Below are 19,460 nucleotides of genomic sequence, written 5' to 3' on the forward strand. Positions count from 1 at the left end.
CATAGAAAACAAGAAATACATATTCTTTTATATCGAACACTGTATTTTTTAATTTTAAAGTGGAGTTGCTGCAACAACTGGCTGTAGTTTTAATTAAAAAAAAAAAAACAAAACACACGCTCTATTTTTTGGTAAAATGTGTCTTAGCCTCAGCTCCCAGCTAAAGCCATCCAGGATCCTGGTTTCCCACCCCTTCCAGTGGCCTGATGCGCGGCAGGGGAGGAGCAATGAAAAAGCTGGGCCTGAGAAGCCGGGAGAGAGGGATGGGGGAAGTCCCGGAAGTCATTGACCAGAGCAAGCGGCGGCCTCGGCGAGATCAGCTTGGGCTGCGGTCCCAACAATAACAGGCGCGCGGGCGGGGCGGGGCTGCCGGGGGCCCGAGCTTGGGGGCGGAACCCGGATTGGGGGAGGCGGGTGGGACGCCTCGCTAAGGCTGCAGGGGATTGGAGGAGAGAGATGAGGGGCGGTTGAGCTCAAGGAGTGGGCCGGGAGCTAACGGGCCGACAGAGGAGAGAGCGTGTTGATTGGGAGGCGCGGAGGGAGACGGACCGGAGCCAACTGCGGATTGGCCGTGGCGGGTAGAAGAGGCGTGGTCAGTGCGCGCCCGAGGGAGCGCGAGGGAGCGGGCGGCTGGCCTGCCTGCCAGCTAGCCGGAGCCCCGGGCGTGTGCTGCGAGAGCCCGGGTCGGGTAGAGGAACGCGGTGCGGGAGGCGCGTCCCCCTCAGCTCCTCCGCGGCTCGACTACCCCCCTTCCTTTCCTCTCTTACCCTGCGCTCTGGTCTGGGGTCTCGGGGCAGGGAACGGAGGGAAGGAACTAAAGAGGAGGAGGCGAAAGCGGAGCGAGGGGCAGAGAGGGTCCCGGCGCGGGGCGCAGCGCGCGCTGCCTCAGGCTCTCCAGTCCGAACCGCCGCCGCCTCGCCCGGGGCGTCCGCACTATGCAGGCGGACTGCGGGCCACCGCGATGGGGAGCCGGGCTGTGCTGAGAGCCGGGCGCAGCTCTCACGGTCTCCGAGTCCGGGCCGCGGCCGCCACCCCCGCCCGGGCCGCGCTCCCCCTCTCCCGCCCTCTCCCTCCCCTCTGCAACTCCTCCTCCTTCCCCATGCCTCTATTCCTCCTGCTCCTACTTATCCTGGTCCTGCTGCTCGAGGACACCGGAGCCCAGCAAGGTGAGTGGTCCGCGGGGAGTGCGCAGCGCGCGGAGTCCCAGGGGCGGCGGGGGCGCTGGGGGAGCCTCCGGGATGCCGGGTCTCCCGGTGGGGCGCCGAATCTGCAGATGCACTGGGGCGGGTGCGGTGAGCTTTGGTGCCTGGCCAGACCTGGCCGAGCACTCGCTGGGTTCATTTGCAAAGGTGGGCTCTGCCTGTTGTCCCTCAAGTTGGCGCGGCTTTACTTTTTGTCAAGGCCTTTGGTTTTTCCGAAAAGAGAGAAGCGAGACCCTGCTATGAAGGCCTCCGTTTTGGTATTGGATTTTTCTGGGGAAAATCGTCGGGCGGAAAAAGAGAAGTTTTGGAAGTGTGACCCCTAAAGTTAGGTTACACTGATGGACAGAGTAGCAAGGCAAGGTAATTAAGTAGCATCTTAAACCAATTAAAAGCAGGTGGAGATAATTATCATCTTTTGTGAAAACTGCTCAGGTTCAAAAGCGAATTGATTCTGGTTAGCTTCGAGTCTGGAATTCAGGACATGCCCTTTATGATTACCTTACTGTTATTCCTGTTGGTGATCTGGATTTCCTGGGTCAGACACTCAGTCTGACCCAAGGCACGTGCTGTTTCCAGATGGAGCATTCGGAGTTAAAAGGGTAAGCCCTTCCAGAAAGTGACAAAACTTTTTTTCCACCCACAGTCCTTGAAATACCTATTTCAGAACTGAGCAAAACTGTTTATTGAATAATCATCATAATGGAAAGAGAATGCAAGGCTGATTCCTCCCCCACCCTTTAGTACTATTTTCAGGCAGCGAACCACAATTTTTGAATCAGTTTGGCATCAGTTATTGAACACATTTTTCCGTTGCATTTCCTTCTTTATTGCAGTAAGAAGGATATGGGTTGGACTGTTGCTTATTGCTGGGAAGATTTTTATTTTAAGTTGATCTCCATGTTTAAGTCCCCGTGAAAAGTTGCTCATATGGTTTTCAGAGAAGTGTAGAATCATGGCCATAGGCCTGTCATTATGAAGATGCTGAAACTTTGACAGGCATGTGGAAGTATAATGTAGCAATAAAGAAAAATATATTTGCTGAACTGACCTCTTTTAGCTCTAGGCACATTTCTACATTGTGTAACTTAAAATTCAGATGCTTAACTTTCATATTTTTAGTTAGATTATCTTCTTAAATTCTTAAGCATCAGCACTTAATAAATTGAGGTGTGATAATCTTCCCCCCACTGAAGTTTTAGAGTCTATGCTTGTATTTTCCTCCTAGTAGGAGAAACAAAAAACAAGAAGGCTTACCTACAGTCAGCATTAATTGGGACTTATTTTGTGGCAAGCACAGTTCTAAGTGATATATTAAGTTGGTTAACCCTCACCACACCCATCCAAGATAGTGTTATCCCGTTTCAAACATAAGGGAACCGAGACACAAAAAATACAAGGTACGTTGATACAGAAAGGAATGTAACTACATAAGCAAAATACTCTGTTTTGCTTATTTCTAGACTGAGAGTGTTTATATCGTTTTTTAAAAAAAAATCTTTGAACAGTATAGAATCAGTTTATGTCTCCCCACATGAGACAGTTGCCTTAAGCTTCAGAACTTCATGAACCAGGCCTAATTAACATGCAACATTCCCTTATTTTCTTCCAAGGTGTAATTTCAGTTTTTAGCACAGCCTTTTTAACAAGTAATGGTCCTCTTTCACAGTGATGTCTTATATAAACTGTAGATTAACACAAATAGAAATGCTGGTGGTTATTTAAAAGACCTCTGATTTCTAGTTCTTTTGATTGGGTAAATTTTGTGAAGTTATTTAATTTCTTTGTACCTCTGTTTTCTTCATCAGTGATATGAGAATAAATACCTATTTTGTAGCCTAACAAAGATGAAATAATAATACATAGGAGTTTTGTAAATGGAAAAGCATAATATAGCTTTAATTGATTATCATTATTAATTTTGAGTTTATGAAGTTGATAAAGAAGAACAAGTCGGGTATATATTACTGGAAACTCAGGAGTTTTGAGATTTTAATTCCCTAATTTTTAAAAATAACTTTTTTTTTTACCCAAAGGACCCTGATGCAGTCTGTAGTGGAATTGCATTTAAACCAGTCTTAACAATCTAACAGACATGATTTGGAGTCCATTGTATTCCCTCACATAAGCTGAAAAGAAGTCTAATTTCAAAATGAGAAGCAGTGTTTTAAAACACCTACAGAATTTTTAATAATGGAAATGTCTACATATTGTAGTGTTAAGTGACAAACTGTACTTTTTACTCTATAAGAAATCTTAGGAAGAAGACTGAAAAGAAGTAATAGTAGTAGCCTTTTGGTGGTAGAGTTGTAGGTAATTCCTGTTTGCTTTTCCAAATTTTCTGCAGTTCACATACAGTCAAAATATAAGCTGTGGAAAAAATGTTTTGTGATATTTAGGTTTTCCTTTCTTTAGCCAGTCTAGGTAGAAGTGCATTTAATATGTGTGTTGTAGAGAACCATACCTCGGGAATTTTAAAAAATCTTTCAGACATCATTGTAAAGTAGCAGATGTTACTCTCATTCCAGTTCCAGTTGACCCTTGTACAACACAGGTTTGAAGTGCACAGATAGCTGCCAATTTTTTTTCTGATAATAAACATATTAGAAGATTTTTCGGTGATTTACAATTTGAAATTGGAAAAAACTCAGAGGAACTGCATAGCCTAGAAATATTTTTAAAATACTGAAAAAATTAGGTATTATTGTAAGAATACAGTATATAATACCAGTAATGTACAGAATATGTGTCAATTGACTTACATGTAAGGCTGGTCAGTTTTCTGGTCAGCAGTAAGTTCCTGGAGAGAGTACAATGTTACAGATGGATTTTTGACTATGCACGGGGAGGTCAGCACCCTTAACCCCTGCCTTGTTCAAGAGTCAGCTGTAGTGCTATATACATAGCTATTCCTGAGCAGATTTTCTGCTGACAGTGATTTCTCTTTTCATTTGGCTCAGAATAAAATTTATCGTTGGTCTGAAAATTTGTCAGCCTTTTACAACTGAGATGTATTTTAAACAATATTATTTCATTTACTTATAGATTATATTTCCTCACATTTAATTGTATGATGATGGTGTTTTAGATACAGCTTCCATTGTATTTTTAAGTTCTAATTTTTTAAAAAATATTTTTATTTATTTATTTGACAGAGTGAGAGAAAGATCACAAGTAGGCAGAGAGGCAGGCAGAGAGTGGGGGGAAGCAGGCTCCCTGCTGAGCAGAGAACCTGATGTGAGGCTTTGAGGCTCTGAGGCCTGATCCCAGGGTCCTGGGATCATGACCTGACCCAAAGGCAGAGGTTTAACCCACTGAGCCACCCAGGAGCCCCTTAAGGTCTAAATTTGATGTTGAGTTCATCTTCAAAATCTTTTTATTGTTGAAAGCATTTTTTTTCTGTAACACATCTGAAAAACTTAAATTGGTCAAATTTATCATGCTAATTGCATCTTTGCTACTGTAATAAATGTATTTAATAGGAAGTTGAAAGTCTATGAATGTTTTTGTGTCCCTGATTTACATTTTGACTAGAAATTTGTGTCCCTTCATCTCAGGAGCTCAGCTTCCTAGTTCATGTTCTGGAGGGCTTTGCCACTACTTTCTGGGTTAGATTATTTGAATGTGGTAACATAGCAGGGAATTTTTACGATTTATTAAAACTGACTTGTTTTTGCCTAGTAATACGAACTATTTGCGAAGGTATTGATTTTTATTTACTCATCTTATGAAACAAGACAATTTCATTCTTTTTTTTTTTTTTTAAGATTTTATTTATTTATTTGACAGACAGAGATCACAAGTAGGCAGAGAGAGAGAGGAAGGGAAGCAGGCTCACCGCTGAGCAGGGAGCCTGATGCGGGACTCGATCCCAGCACCCTGAGATCATGACCTGAGCCGAAGGCAGAGACCTAACCCACTGAGCCACCCAGGTGCCCCAAGTTCATTCTTAATTGTTCAATTTCACAATGAGGTCCAAATTAATGTGTGGGGGAAAATTCTTTTCTGTCAAGTAATGGCTTTATTTGTTTGTGATGCAGATAAATAGTTTTTCAACAATATTTGTGAATTGTCAGAAATGAACACATCTCCCTCAGTAATAAATATTTTTAATTATTTCTAATATCAACTTTAGGTTAATTTAGAATTTTCAGTTGTCTTTTCTTGGTTTGATAAAACATTAGGCCTCTTACATGTAGTTTTGTTCAGAGGCAAAAATTAAAGCATCCTTTTTCTGCTATATTTCTAACTAATGTTGCCCAGTGAGAATTAGATATATAACATAAATTCTGCGTGTGCTAATGACTAGATTTAAAATCCACATTTTTCAAACTTAAAAGTGAAAAATTAATTGTAAAATTTTGGTTCATCATTTTAGGTAGCTTTCCGTATGTTACAAGCAAAGAGGAAATACGATTTCCCACTGGAGATGGTTAATAATTCTATCTAAACATCTGAGCTTCATTCTAGAAGACTAACATAAAAATAAAACAAAACAGAAAAACCTTAAGATCATGAAATCTGTGTAAGTGAAAGTATCAGTGCTGCTATGAAAATGACAAATGAATTAATTTCCAAAAAGAAATTATGAGATTATAGTATGACGTGGAAAGATTACATGTACATAGAAGTAGTTTTAGGTTTAGGATTATACTTTACAAAATGAACCTAGGATGTGAAAGTTCAGGTGGTAATATTGCACATTAATTGAATACATGCAAATAGTTTCTATTTGAACTTCTTCATTAGTTGGATGGATGTAGAATGATGACATAAAATTATTGGGATTAGGAAAAGCTTCATAGAGATAGTGAAGTGTGGTTGTTGAAATAAGAAGTGAGACAGCTTGACAGTTTTTCTTCTGTGGCTTATGGATTCAGTTTACAACCTTACCACGGCCTTGCCACTTTATTTTTTAAATATTGTACAGATAATTATAGTTGTTCAAAACCAAAAACTTAATTGCTGATTACCCATACCCCCACAGTTCTACCTCCGATCTATCAATTTATGATTTTTATGTTTCTTCCTATTCCATATTCATCTACATAATAATCTTGCATGGTTGTAATATGTTCTGAAATCATGTTGTGTTATGTTCTGTAGACATATTGTGTTGAAATTAATTGTGTGACCTAATTTTTGACACACAAGCATACTTAAAAATACAGCAAAAAAATTCTAAATGTAAAAATTCATCACAAGACATTATGAAGTAATTACTGTATTGTTTGGAATTGCTGCTGCAGTATTTTCTTAGTCCATTTGATTAAATTCTTCATTGAGGGTGGGATCTTTAAAAAGGTATTTCAGTTCAAAATATTAGCTTAGAAACCTATGTAATACTAATTTCCAAAATCATTATGTAGATTAAGTCAGTATAATCCACAAGGACAGAAAATACAGATAATCAAATAAACTAGTATTTAATGAGTGTCAGTTTCCACTGAAACAGATGGGCTAATGGGGTAATCTTAAAAGTATGCTAAAACATTATCTTCTAGATCAGCCTGCACTCTGAAGGATATGTACTTGGAAGAAAAATGTTGATTAGCTACTTGAATTATGGGGAAGAGCCCCCAAGGTGCAAGCTCCCTCAGCTGCTTTCTGAGAATGGGCCAAGTTTCTTGCAAGGCTTTTGTTGAGCTGGTTGCATGCAAGTGTGCAGTCAAAACTAGATTGTGGTTGATCAAAGAAAAGATGCTGGTACTCTTTATCATCCTCTCATTAAGAAATTGCAGCATGAAGTAGTACCAACTCTGAGCCTCCAGGCATGTGTGCACATATGTCAGTACAGTTCTGAGACATTTAGAGAAGAGTGAAACATTGTAATTGTTTATAGGGAACCTACAGTCTAGTTGGGGAAATATTGATCTGTAAGTTGAATTATATAGAAAAATAAGCAAGGGAAGTTGCCTGTTGCTGTGGGTTTGAAGGAAAAAAGAGCTCATAGGAAGTAGGAGATAAAGTGCTTGCTGATGAGGCGCCTGGGTGGTTCTGTGGGTTAAAGCCTCTGCCTTTGGCTTGGGTCATGATCCCAGGGTCCTGGGATCGAGCCCCGCATCGGGCTCTCTGCTCAGCGGGGAGCCTGCTTCCCTTCCCCTCTCTCTGCCTGCCTCTCTGTCTACTTGTAATCTGTCTGTCAAATAAATAAATAAAATCTTTTAAAAAAGAAAAAGTTGTTGCTGATAAAGTGTTTTAACTGAGTGAGCTTTAAAGGATTGATAGGTTTGTAGTCCACAGGGAAGACAGATATTTGAGAAGGAAGAGCACAGCATCAGAACAGAAAGAAGTCAGGAAAGCCTGGGAGTGCAAAAGCCTGTCCTCTTGTAATGAGTAGCAGCAAGACTCTAAGCCCGTGGTCCTGGTTTCCTGCTTCCATCTTGAGCCCCATGCCTAGCATGCTCCTGCCTAATAATTGGGGGCAGATATTGGCTGGTTGGTTGCTGCTGGCCATGGTTCTTAAGCATGGGGGTCCTGCCTTCCTGGAGCAGTGTGGCTGGCAGCCTCTTGATGACCTGTATGATACAATCCAAACTCCTTTGCATATTATAAATGTGATTTTTTTCTGCCTGCATTCTGGTCTCTCCCTTCCTCCTTGTCTTAATTTCATACCAGCATCCCTCAACTTTTACCTGTAGTTTATGTGTAAGACTGAGCTACTTTTTTTTTTTTTTAAGATTTTATTTATTTATTTGACAGAGAAAGACACCGGGAGAGAGGGAACACAAGCTGGGGGAGTGGGAGAGGGAGAAACAGGCTTCCCGCTGAGCAGGGAGCCCAATATGGGGCTCGATCCCAGGACCCCGAGATCATGACCCGAGCCGAAGGCAGACGCCTAATGACTGAGCTACCCAGGTGCCCCTGAGCTACTTTTTACTGTTCTAAAGTATACTTTCATGGTTTTTTGTTTTTGTTTTTTTGCCTTGTTCCCTATGCCGACTTCTTTATATATGCTGTTTTCTCTACCTAAAGAAAAGGGGGTCTTTCTTTCTTTGCGTGGTAAACTTCTAATCTTCCTTCAGAACCCTTCTTGGGTATTATCCTGGAAAACAGTTCTTTAACCATCACCATACACTCATTTCCAGACAGGGCTTTTCAGTTACTTCTCATTCAGTAATCACACTGGATATATGTATTTGTCCTGGCAGAAAAATCACTTAGACTGATTTTCTTATTTCTAATACTTAGCATGATGTATGTCGTTCAAAAAATATGCATTAAGAACACATTTCTGGAGTGAAGTTGCTGCTCCAGCTACATGATTTGATGTTAGTCTCTAGGTGTCTACACACCCTTCATGCTGTTGTCGGTTGTCATCTCCCCACAGTTAGCAGTCCGAGCCTGCACCTCTCAGTCTTCTGAGAGTAGAGCCCCCTGTTGAACCTTACTTACTACCTACTTGCTCAAGGCCTAACACTCTGCTTAGTGTTTTCCAGCTCCTCTCTGTCTGGGAGGTAGACTTCTTTGCTGCTTTGGTGAGAGGAGTCCTTGCTCTAGACCTCTGCACATAGCCATGGTTTCTTCTGAGGAAACACTGTTTGTGCCCATCTTGTCAGATAGGTCGTCTTTAAGAGCAGTAGCAGTCTAAGTCATTGTCAGCAAATTGGGTGCACTCCTTTGCCCTGTCTTTCAGACTCTGATTTAATGGCCACCTCTGGCATTACCAGCGTTCCCCAGTTTTGGCTCTAGTAGTTGCCTGCCTCCTTTTTCTTTGACAGCTCCAGTTCCTGGAGAGTGTTCAGGTGTTTCAATAATTTGGTCTCTAAGGAAGCGAATGAAAAATGAAGGCTGGAAAGATCAGTGGGAACAAGATTCTGGAGGACTTTCCACTGACGGGCACACAGGAGTTTGTACCTGAAGAATTAGTAAAGCATCATCCTTAGGTTCCTCTGCCTTCATCCAGTCCATTTGTCTATCTCTACGTTCACTTTCGCATCCCAGCCTTACAGGTCCCTCATCTCTTTGCTCTTCCATTGTCCTTAACTGATCCCAAATGTCCACATGCCAGTCCCCTCTGTCTTCTCTGATTCTGGGTAGCTTAAAGTTACTGGAGAAGGCCATGCGACCTTTGTGACTAGATCTACAAAGTGAAGGACTACTAATCAAATCTCTGGTGGGGCTTACTGCTCAGCAGGAACAGTGTGACTGTCCTACTTTGTAGAACTGTACTCCTGCCCTGCTTCCCATCCCAGCACAGTAGAACTGCCTTCTGCTTCTCTTCCTTCTTCCTGAAATCATATCTTCCACTTGTCCAGAACACTGCTTAATCAGGGAATGCAAGTTGTGTTTTAGTATAATTTAAATTTGAATGGTGTTTTTTACTCCATACCTGGGGTCATGCTCAAACTACCACTGACTCGTGTGCATCTTTCTTCTCAGCTGTTTGCTTTCTAGGTACCTTATATCTCTGCTTTTTTTTAGTGATGAACTTTCTAATGAGTATACTACATCCGTGCTGTACCTTTTCTTGGTGTCAGGAGTACAGCGAATACTTGTTAAATGCTGATTTCCTTGCAGCCTGGTCTCTGCTCTACTGAAAGTATCATTTAAATTGTCAGATTTTTGCTTTTTTGGCTTTGGCTTGTGTTTACTCTGAAAAACCTGAGCACTTTGTTTGTCTTCACTATTTCAAACTTTGGTGGACTGTGAAAAAACAGATACTTTGGAATCGGACACACTTGGATTTAAATATTAGGCAAGGATAGCTCCTTAACATTCTTAACTGTTTTTAAATATAGAACTCACCTCTCTTTTTAGAATGTTGGAGAGCTAGAATCAAATCTGTTTGGGTAATCAGTAAATTTTTGTTGAATGAGTATGTAGTATGAACGGAGGTGGTTAATGTGTAAGCAGATGACAGGTTTGAGAATTAGGAGAAGGGTGGAGACGTCATGTTAACTGAAGTCAGAGTAGGGAGATATCCCTGGTAAAATACAGAGTGGGGGAAGACCTGAAAAACAGCAGTCTGTATTAAGAAGATAAGTCCACAAAGATGCTGGAGAAGTTGCAGTTAGTGCAAAGATAGTTGCAGGAAGTTGCAAAGATGGTGGAAGAGTAGGGAACCCTATTTCAGCTGGTCCCCGAATTGAGCTGAATAGGTACCAGACCATTCTGAACACCCATGAAAGCAGCCTGTGATGTAAGAAGATATAGCTGGATCTCTACAAATAGAATATCTCTGGTGATTGGTTTCAAGGTATGAAGGGGGATGCTGTGATTCTGCAGTCAGATATCAGGAGATAAACAGAAGGGGGAGGGAGCCTCCAGGATCTTGCAATGCTGGAAGGCAAAAGCCTCCCCCACTGGGGACTGGATGCAGACTCACAGATCGGTAGCGGTGGGGAAAGGACTTTAGGGCCCTGCATGTGAACCGGGGATGGCTGGCGGTTTAAAAATCACAAAGGGTAGAGATGTACCTGGACCTGGAAGTGAGGGCTGAGAGTGCTGTTGTGGGACGTACAACCCAGGACTGCAGTTTTTAGAAGTACAGACAGAAACGAGACTGTGTTGTCTGGAGAGCTCACTGAAGAACAGACTACAGTCTCTGTTCTGAGTCAGAGGTTTGGATGTGGTCACTTCTGTTCTGACTCTTGGAAGAGACTTGGAAAGTTGCCAGGAAAAGTCACCAGAGAACAAAAGCTCCAAAAAACCGGTTTTCACTCAGCCCATCCCCCCCCAAGGGGGAAGGGCAACTCTGCCCAAACAGAGTTGCCTGAGTAACAATGTGGCAGTCCCTCCCCCAGAAGACAGGCTGGAAGAACAAGGGGCCGACAACCCTAAGGTCCCTATAAAACACGTGCATCTTGCTTGGGTTGTGGTCAATAACTTAGACTCCATACATTCCCTCAACCACCGCTCAACAGGATGACTAAGAGGAGGAACCCCCAACACAGGGAAGATTCAGAGATTGTGATCTTGGCCACAAAACTAATGGATATGGATATAAGCAAGATGTTGGGACTAGACTTCAGGGTAACAGTTATGCAGACAATAGCTAGGATAAAGAAAACCAGTAATGACAACATAGATTCTCTAAAGGCAGAAATGAGAGCTGATTTGGCAGAACTTAAACGTTCTGTCAATGAGATCCAATCTAACCTAGATACTTTAACAGCTGGGTAAATGAGGCAGAAGATTGAGTTAGTGATCTAGGTGACAAACTGATAGAAAAGAAGAACAGGAGGAGGCCTGGAACAGCCAGCTTAAAATCCATGAAAACAGCATTAGAGAAATAAATGATGCCATGAAACCTTCCAGTGTCAGAATTATTGGGATCCCTGAGTGGGTGGAGAAAGAGAGGCATCTAGAAGATATATTTGAGCGGATCTTAGCTGAGGATGTCCCTAGTCTGGGAAATGAAACAGGCATTTGTATCCTAGAGGCAGAGAGGACTCCTTCCAAGATCAAGGAGACCAGACCAATACCCTGGCATGTAGTAGTAAAACTCACAAAACTTAGAACCAAGGAAACCATCTTAAGGGCAGTTAGGGGCAGGAGAGTCCTTACATACATATGGAAGAACATCAGATTTACATCATATCTGTCCACAGAGACCTGGCAAGCCAGAAAGGGCTAGTTAAGACATATTCAGGGTACTAAATGAGAAGAACATGCAGCCAAGAATACTCTATCCAGCAAGGCTGTCCATGTTCATGGAGGGAGAGGGAAAGAGCTTCCATGACTGGCAGAAACTGAAAGAATTTGTGACTAAGCTGGCCCTGCAAGAAATATGAAGGAGGGTTCTACAAAAACAAAGATGCCAAGAGTGATAGAGAATAGAAATTTAAAGAGAACATCTATAGAAACAAGGGCTTCACAGGCAACATGACAATAATATATTATTCAATAATCACTCTCAATGTGAATGGCTTAAATGTTACCATAAAATGGGCACAGGGTTGCAAATTGGACAAAAAGACAAGACCTATCCATATACTATCTATATGAGACTCATTTTGAACGTAAAGATACATCCAGACTAAAAGTGAAGGGTTAGAGAACCAACTTTCATGCCAACAGACCTCAAAAGAAACCTGGGGTAGCAATTCTCATATTAGACAAATTATATTTTGAGCTAAAGACTGTAGTTAGAGATACAGAAGGGCACTATATCATTCTTAAAGGCTCTGTCCATCAAGAAGATCTAAGAATTGTTCATGTCTATGCCTCCAACATGGGAGCAGCCAACTACATAAGCCAACTGTTAACCAAAATAAAGGGACATATTGATAATACATTAATCGTAGGAGACCTCAACACTCCACTCTCGGTAATAGACAGATCATCTAAGCAGAAAATCAGCAAAGAAACAAGGACTTTGACACACTGGACCAAGTGGACCTCATAGATAGATACAGAACATTCTACCCTAAAACAAGAGAATACTCATGCTTCTTGAGCACACATGGAGCTTTCTCCAGACTAGACCATATACTTGATCACAAATCAGGTCTCAACCAATACCAAAAGATTGAGATTATTCTCTGCATATTCTCAGACCACAGTGCATTGAAACTGGAACTCAGTCACAAGAAAGAGTTTGGAAGAAATTCAAACACTAGGGGGTGGGAGGCATCTGGGTGGCTCAGTTGGTTAAGCGGCTACCTTCGTCTCAGGTCATATTCCCAGGGTCCTAGGATCGAGCCCCACATTGGGCTTCCTGTTCAGCAGATAGCCTGCTTCTCCCTTTCCCTCTTCTTCTTTTTTTTTTTAAGATTATATTTATTTATTTGACAGAGAGAGAGAGAGATCACAAGTAAGCAGAGAGGCAGGCAGAGAGGAAGGGAAGCAGGCTCCCTGCTGAGCAGAGAGCCCGATGTGGGGCTCGATCCCAGAACTCTGGGATAATGAACTGAGCCAAAGGCAGAGGCTTTAACCCACTGAGCCACCCAGGCGCCCCTCCCTCTTCTTGCCACTCTGCCTACTTGTGCTCTCTATCTCTCTCTTTATTGTAGAATAAATAAATAAATAAAATCTTTTTTAAAAATTCAAAACTTGAAAACCAAAGACCCATCTTTCTCAAGAATGTTTGGGTCAACCAGGAAATCAAAGAAGAACTTAAACAGAAACCAATGAGAATAATAATACATTGGTCCAAAACTTATGGGATACGGCAAAGGTGGTTCTAAGGGGGAAATACATAGCCATCCAAGCCTCACTCAAAAAAATGGAAAAATCCAGAATATGCTATCTTTACACCTTCAAGAACTGGAGAATCAACAACAAATTAAGCCTAATGCACCCATAAGAAGGGAAATAAGAGCAGAGATCAATGAATTAGAAACCAGAAATACAGTAGAACACATCAATGAAACTAGAAGCTGGTTCTTTGAAAGAATAAGATTGATAAACCACTGGCCAGACTTACCAAAAGAAAAGAGAAAGGACCCAAATTAATAAAATGATGAATGAAATGGGAGGGATCACGACCAATACCAAGGAAATAGAACAGTTATCAGAAATTATTATCAACAACTATATGCCAATAAATTAACCTGGGAGAAATGGGTGCATTCCTGGAAATCTATAAACTACCAAGAAACAAGAAGAAATTGATAACCTGAGTAGACCAATAACCAGTAATAAGATTGAAGCAGTGATCAAAAACTTCCCAAAAAGCAAGAGTCCAGTACATGATGGATTCCCTGAGGAATTCCACCAAACATTCAAAGAAGAAATTATTTCTTCTACCTATTATCTTGAAGCTGTTCAAAAAATAGAAACAGAAGGAAAACTTCCAGACTCATTCTGTGAGGCCAGCATTACCTTGATCCCAAACCAGGCAAAGACCCCATCAAAAAGGAGAATTTCAGACCAATGTCCTTGATGAATATAGATGCCAAAATTCTCAACAAGATCCTAGCTAATAGGCTCCAACAGTTCAGTAAGGGAATTATCTATTGCAACCAACTGGGATTCATCCCTGCAATGCAAATCAATCGGTGTGATAGAAAACGTAAGAGGAGAGAGAAGAACCATATGGCCCTCTCAATGCAGAAAAAACATTTGACAAAATACTGAAGTAAGTATCCCTATACTTCAGAGTATAGGGATAGAGGGAATATTCCTCAATTTCATAAAATCCATCTGAAAAACCCACAGCAAATAATATTTTCAATGGGGAAAAGCTGAGAGCCTTTCCCTTAAGATCAGGAACTCGACAAGTATGCCCACTCTCGCCACTATTATTCAACATAGTACTAGAAGTCCTAGCAACAGCAATCAGACAGCAGTAAGAAATAAAAGGTATTCACATTGGCAAAGAAGAAGTTAAACTCTCTCTTCACAGATGACGTGATACTTTATGTGGAAAACCCAAAGGAGTCCACCCCAGATTACTAGAACTCATACAGCAGTTTGGTAATGTGGCAGGATACAAAATCAATGCACAGAAATCAGTTGCTTTCTTATACACTAACAATGTAACTATCAAGAAAGAAATTAGTTAATCGATACCATTTACAATAGCACCAAAAACCATAAGATACCTTGGAATAAACCTAACCAAAGAGGTAAAGAATCTATACTCTAGGGACTGCAGAACATTCATGAAAGAAATTGAAGACACAAAAAGATGAAAAAACATTCCATGTTCATGGATCAAAAGAATAAACATTGTTAAAGTATCTATATCTGTGCTGCCCAGAGCAATCTACACTTTCAATGTCCTACCTGTCAAAATACCAATGGCATTTTTCAAAGTGCTACAACAGATAATCCTAAACAGATAATTTTCACATTAACAGATAATTTTCCAAAGTGCTGGGACAGAAAATCCTAAAAATCGGAAAAGACCCCCCAAATTGACAAGGAAATGTTGAAAAAGAAAAAGCTGGGGCCATCACATTGCCCGATTTCAAGCTATATTACAAAGCTGTGATCACCAACATAGCATGGTACTGGCACAAAAACAGACACATAGATCAGTGGAACAGAATAGAGAGCCCAAATATGGACCCTCAATTCTATGGCCAACTAATCTTCAACAATGCAGGAAAAAATATCCAATGGTAAAATATAGTCTCTTCAATAAATGGTGCCGGGAAGATTGGACACCTATATACAGAAGAATGAAACTTGACCATTCTCTTACACCATACACAAAGATAAACTCAAAATGGTTGAAAGTCCTCAATGTGAGACAGGAATCCATCAAAATCCTAGAGGAGAACATAGGCAGTAACCTCTTTGACAATGGCCACAGCAACTTCTTTCAAGATATGTCTCCAAAGACAAGGGAAACAAAAGTGAAAATGAACTTTTGGGACTTCATCAAGATAAAAAGCTTCTGAACAGCAAAGGAAACAGTCAGCAAAACAAAGAGGCAACCCAAAGATATTTCTCTTTGCAGAAATATCTTCTGCAAAGAGAAGATATTTGCAGATGACACTGCAGAGAAAGGGCTGATATCCAAGATCTATAATGAACTTCTTAAACTTAGCACTCAAAAAACAAATAAGCCAGTCAAGAAATGGGCAAAAGATATGAACAGACATTTCTTAAAAGAAGACATACAAGTGGCTGACACTTGGAAAAATTTGATCATCATTAGCCATCAGGGAAATTCAAATCAAAAGCACACTGACATACCACATTACACCACTTAGAATGGCAACAATTGACAAGGCAAGAAACAACAAATGTTGGAGAGGTTGTGAAGAATGGTTAACCCTCTTACACTGTTGGTGGGAATGTAAGTTGGTACAGCCACTTTGGAAAACAGTGTGGAGGTTCCTCAAAAAAATTAAAAATAGAGCTACCCTATGACCCAGCAATTGCACTACTGGGTATTTACCCCAAAGATAAGATGTAGTGAAAAGAAGGGCCATATGCACCCCAGTGTTCATAGCAATGTCCATAATAGCCAAACTGTGGAAAGAGCTGAGATGCCCTTCAGCAGACAAATGGATAAAGATGTGGTCCGTATATACAATGGAATATTAGCCATCAGAAAGGATGAATACCCAACTTTTGCATCAACATGGATGGGACTGGAGGAGATTATGTTAAGTGAAATAAGTCAAACAGAGAAAGTCAACTATGGTTTCACTTGTTTGTGGAACATAAGGAATAGCATGGAGGACATTAGGAGAAGGAAGGGAAAAATGAAGGGGGGTTGGAAATCGGGGTGGGGGATGAACCATGAGAGACTATGGACTCTAGGAAAACAAACAGGGTTTTAGAGGGGAGGAGCATGAGGGGATGGGTTGGCCCGATGATGGGTATTAAGAAGGGAACGTACTGCGTGGAGCACTGGGTGTTATACGCAAACAATGAATCTTGGAACACTGCATCAAAAACTAGTGACATACTGTATGGTGACTAACATAAGTAAAAAAATAAAGAAAGAACTGAGCCATGGAAGAAGAATTTTAAGAAGGAGGGAGAGAAGATAAAAAGAAAGGAAGGATGGTGGGAGGGAAGGAAGGGTCAGCAAAGCCGGATAATATAGAAAGGTCATAAATGATAAGGATGGAAAAGTATCCTTGGACTTTTGGCAACTTAGAAACTGGCTGCTTTAGCAAATAGTTTTATTGGTGAGGTAGGTCTGTGTTCCCTAGGGCTGCCCTAACAAATTACCACAAATTCAGGTGCTTAAAATGATAGAACTTCACTGTTTTATAGTTCTGGAAGCTGGAATTCTGAAATTGGGCTATCAGCAGGGCCATACTCTGTCTGAAGATGCTGGGGGTGGGTGGATGATCTTTCCTTGCCTTTTCCTAACTTTTGGCAGTTTTGATCTTCAGAGTTCCTTCGGATCATTCCCACCTCTGCCTCTTTAATGTAGTGTCCTTCCTGTGTCTGTGTCCAGACTGTCCTCTTTTTTATAAGGACACCAGTTCTTGAATTAGGGTCCACCTTAATCCAGTATGACCTCATTTTAACTTGATGACATCTGCTAAAACATCGTTTCCAATTAAGATTATATTCACTGGTACCAGAAATTAGGACTTAAACATATCTCTTTGGAAGGAATCCAACCCGTAGCAGTGCATTCAGACTTAGAATAGGAGGCAAAGTAAAATGTGAGTTATGGAGAATAGAAGAAATTTCTCTTATGGGAAAGTGAGCAAGAAGATGGTAGCTATTAGGGGACACTTGTAAAGAGATTTTGTGGTATTTTGTTGCTGCTGTTAGTATTTGTGATGATTTGTTAAAGTGTAAAACCTAGGCTGCACTGTAGAGCTATTTTACTGGTTATAACTTGCAAAAAAGGCAAAATTATACCTGCCTTGCAAATGTAAAATGAACATATATCAAAGATTTTATTCAATTCATTCATTAATGAGGAACCAGTAAGATGTTAAATCCTGTCCAGAGAATATTTGAGAAACTAGGAGTTTATCATCTTAGGATATAATTTCTAGATTAGATGGCTGAAGCTGGTTGATGGGCCAATAGGGTCATAAACAGTAACCTTTGGGATTATCTTTTCAACTGTACAAAAGTGATCTGCCTTTCTACCAAACAGCAAGCTAAATGTTATCATTTAACTAAAACTGGTACCTTTAAGCAGCGATAAATAGCAAGTCCAACTAAGTACTTTGCTCTGTAATCCTTGGGCAGCTTCTGGCTTCTCTGACATTTAAAAGATGTGCTGCTCACCTGTTTTTTAAACCAATTTCCAAGTGTAAGATAATTTTTCTGACCTGTATATTAGAATCTTTCGAGATAGAGAGGGGGATCTGAGAACCTTTAATTAGCCCTTAGGTGATTCTAATGTTGGCAAAATCTGAGAACCACTGAAAGAGAATACCGAGTGGCTTTTTGAGACTGGAATATGGCTATCCCCCTTAGACTTTGTGATTTTTTTTTTCCTCAGTAGTGCTCAGTTCCTTGGCCAAGAGAAATCATATGATCCAGGGTTGAGGGTTTGACAGGCAGAAACTTAGGAAGGACACGGTGGCAAGGAAGTAAAGCTGTCAGGAATAGGTACTTAATACTGGACGCGAGGTCCAGTCTGGGCAGGGAAAGACATGAGGCCAGGACAAGATTAGCAGAAGGGGAGAAAAGAAAGAAGTCAAATTCACAGAAAGTATGTGGGTATAAGACCCTTGAAAGGTCAGGATACTGACCAGCAGATTGAGACTTTAAAGTTTTTGAGTTTTCAGAGGTGGATAGAAGTGTTTCTAACAATGGCAAAAAATAAACTCCAGGTTGTGCTTCTGAGAGAGTTACTGAAAGTAAAGGTCATCAGGGAGAAGATGAGTGAGCATTACTTTCTCATAGATTTGTACTTTTCACGAGACAGTGCACTTGAAACCTTAAAGCTAATGTAAATTTCCACTGGACCATTGTTCTGTTTCTTCAGGTTGTGGCTAGATGCCCTGTATCTACATATGATGGGCAAAAGCCTTTCTGGTCTTTTTGGACTGTTGTAGTATCCTCAAACAAAGAGAGTTTATTGAGCATGTTATTACAGGCTAGGCACTCAGTACTAGGTGTTTTCATCTAATATCTCATTTAATTTTTACCCTATGTGTTTGAGTTGTTAGTATCCCCATTTTACAAAACTGGGGTTTAGCAGAGATAAATAACTTCCCGAAGGTCACAGTGAATGGTGGATAGGGCATTTAAATTCATTCTGTGACTCCAGAGCTCACTTGCTTAACCACTGTGTTCTAAGTAGGGACTGTTTGGTGGGGGTTAAAGAGGATTCATACATCTCACATTCCTTCATGTAATTCAATTTTGTAAATTACCACACATGCAGAGAATAGTTTGAGCTTAAAAAAGAATGAAGCTGGGAACTATTTCTTTTTCTAAAAATTGCCATAGTGACCTTCTTTAGGCTTTCAGAGCATATCCTTCTTATGGAGTGTTTTTTTTAAATGAGCAAAATTAAAGTAGTACTTTGAATTGCTTGAGATTTGTAGTGATGCAACTTTAAAAAACCTTATGGGACTGATAATAGTACCTCAGTCCAAAAATTCTCAGTGCTAAATATTGCATTTAAAATCTTCGTTGTAGCCAGATGAAATAGGATATATTCATTAATTCCTGCAAGTTAATCCTTGGAGTACATGTCTATTCTAAATGCCTTTTTTAAATTTTCAGTTATTGTAAGCTCTCACAGATACAGTATAAGATGTGACAGAAATGACACTTATTTAGAGGGAATACAGTTAGACTCACCTGTTGACAATGATGAAAAAAGTCCTTGAAAGCTCACTGGAAAAAAAAATGTTCTTAGTTCTTAGTTTATAATGATTATAATAGAAGTTATATTACTTTATATATTACGTATATTATGCCACA

General features: G+C 40.6%; 1 protein-coding gene across 1 annotated transcript in view; it reads left to right on the plus strand.

Annotated features, from left to right (window-relative positions):
• Positions 1-509: 509 nt before the first annotated feature.
• The window catches only part of DCBLD2 (discoidin, CUB and LCCL domain containing 2), a 99,930-nt gene continuing 80,979 nt past the window's right edge, over positions 510-19,460 (plus strand). Inside the window, exon 1 of the mRNA XM_059392103.1 lies at positions 510-1,166. Coding sequence (XP_059248086.1) covers positions 962-1,166 — 205 coding nt within the window. The 5' untranslated portion in view covers positions 510-961. The remainder of the gene's footprint in view (positions 1,167-19,460) is intronic.

Source organism: Mustela nigripes, chromosome 2 (assembly GCF_022355385.1).
Source record: "Mustela nigripes isolate SB6536 chromosome 2, MUSNIG.SB6536, whole genome shotgun sequence".
In the NCBI taxonomy this organism is placed as follows: Eukaryota; Metazoa; Chordata; class Mammalia; order Carnivora; family Mustelidae; genus Mustela; species Mustela nigripes.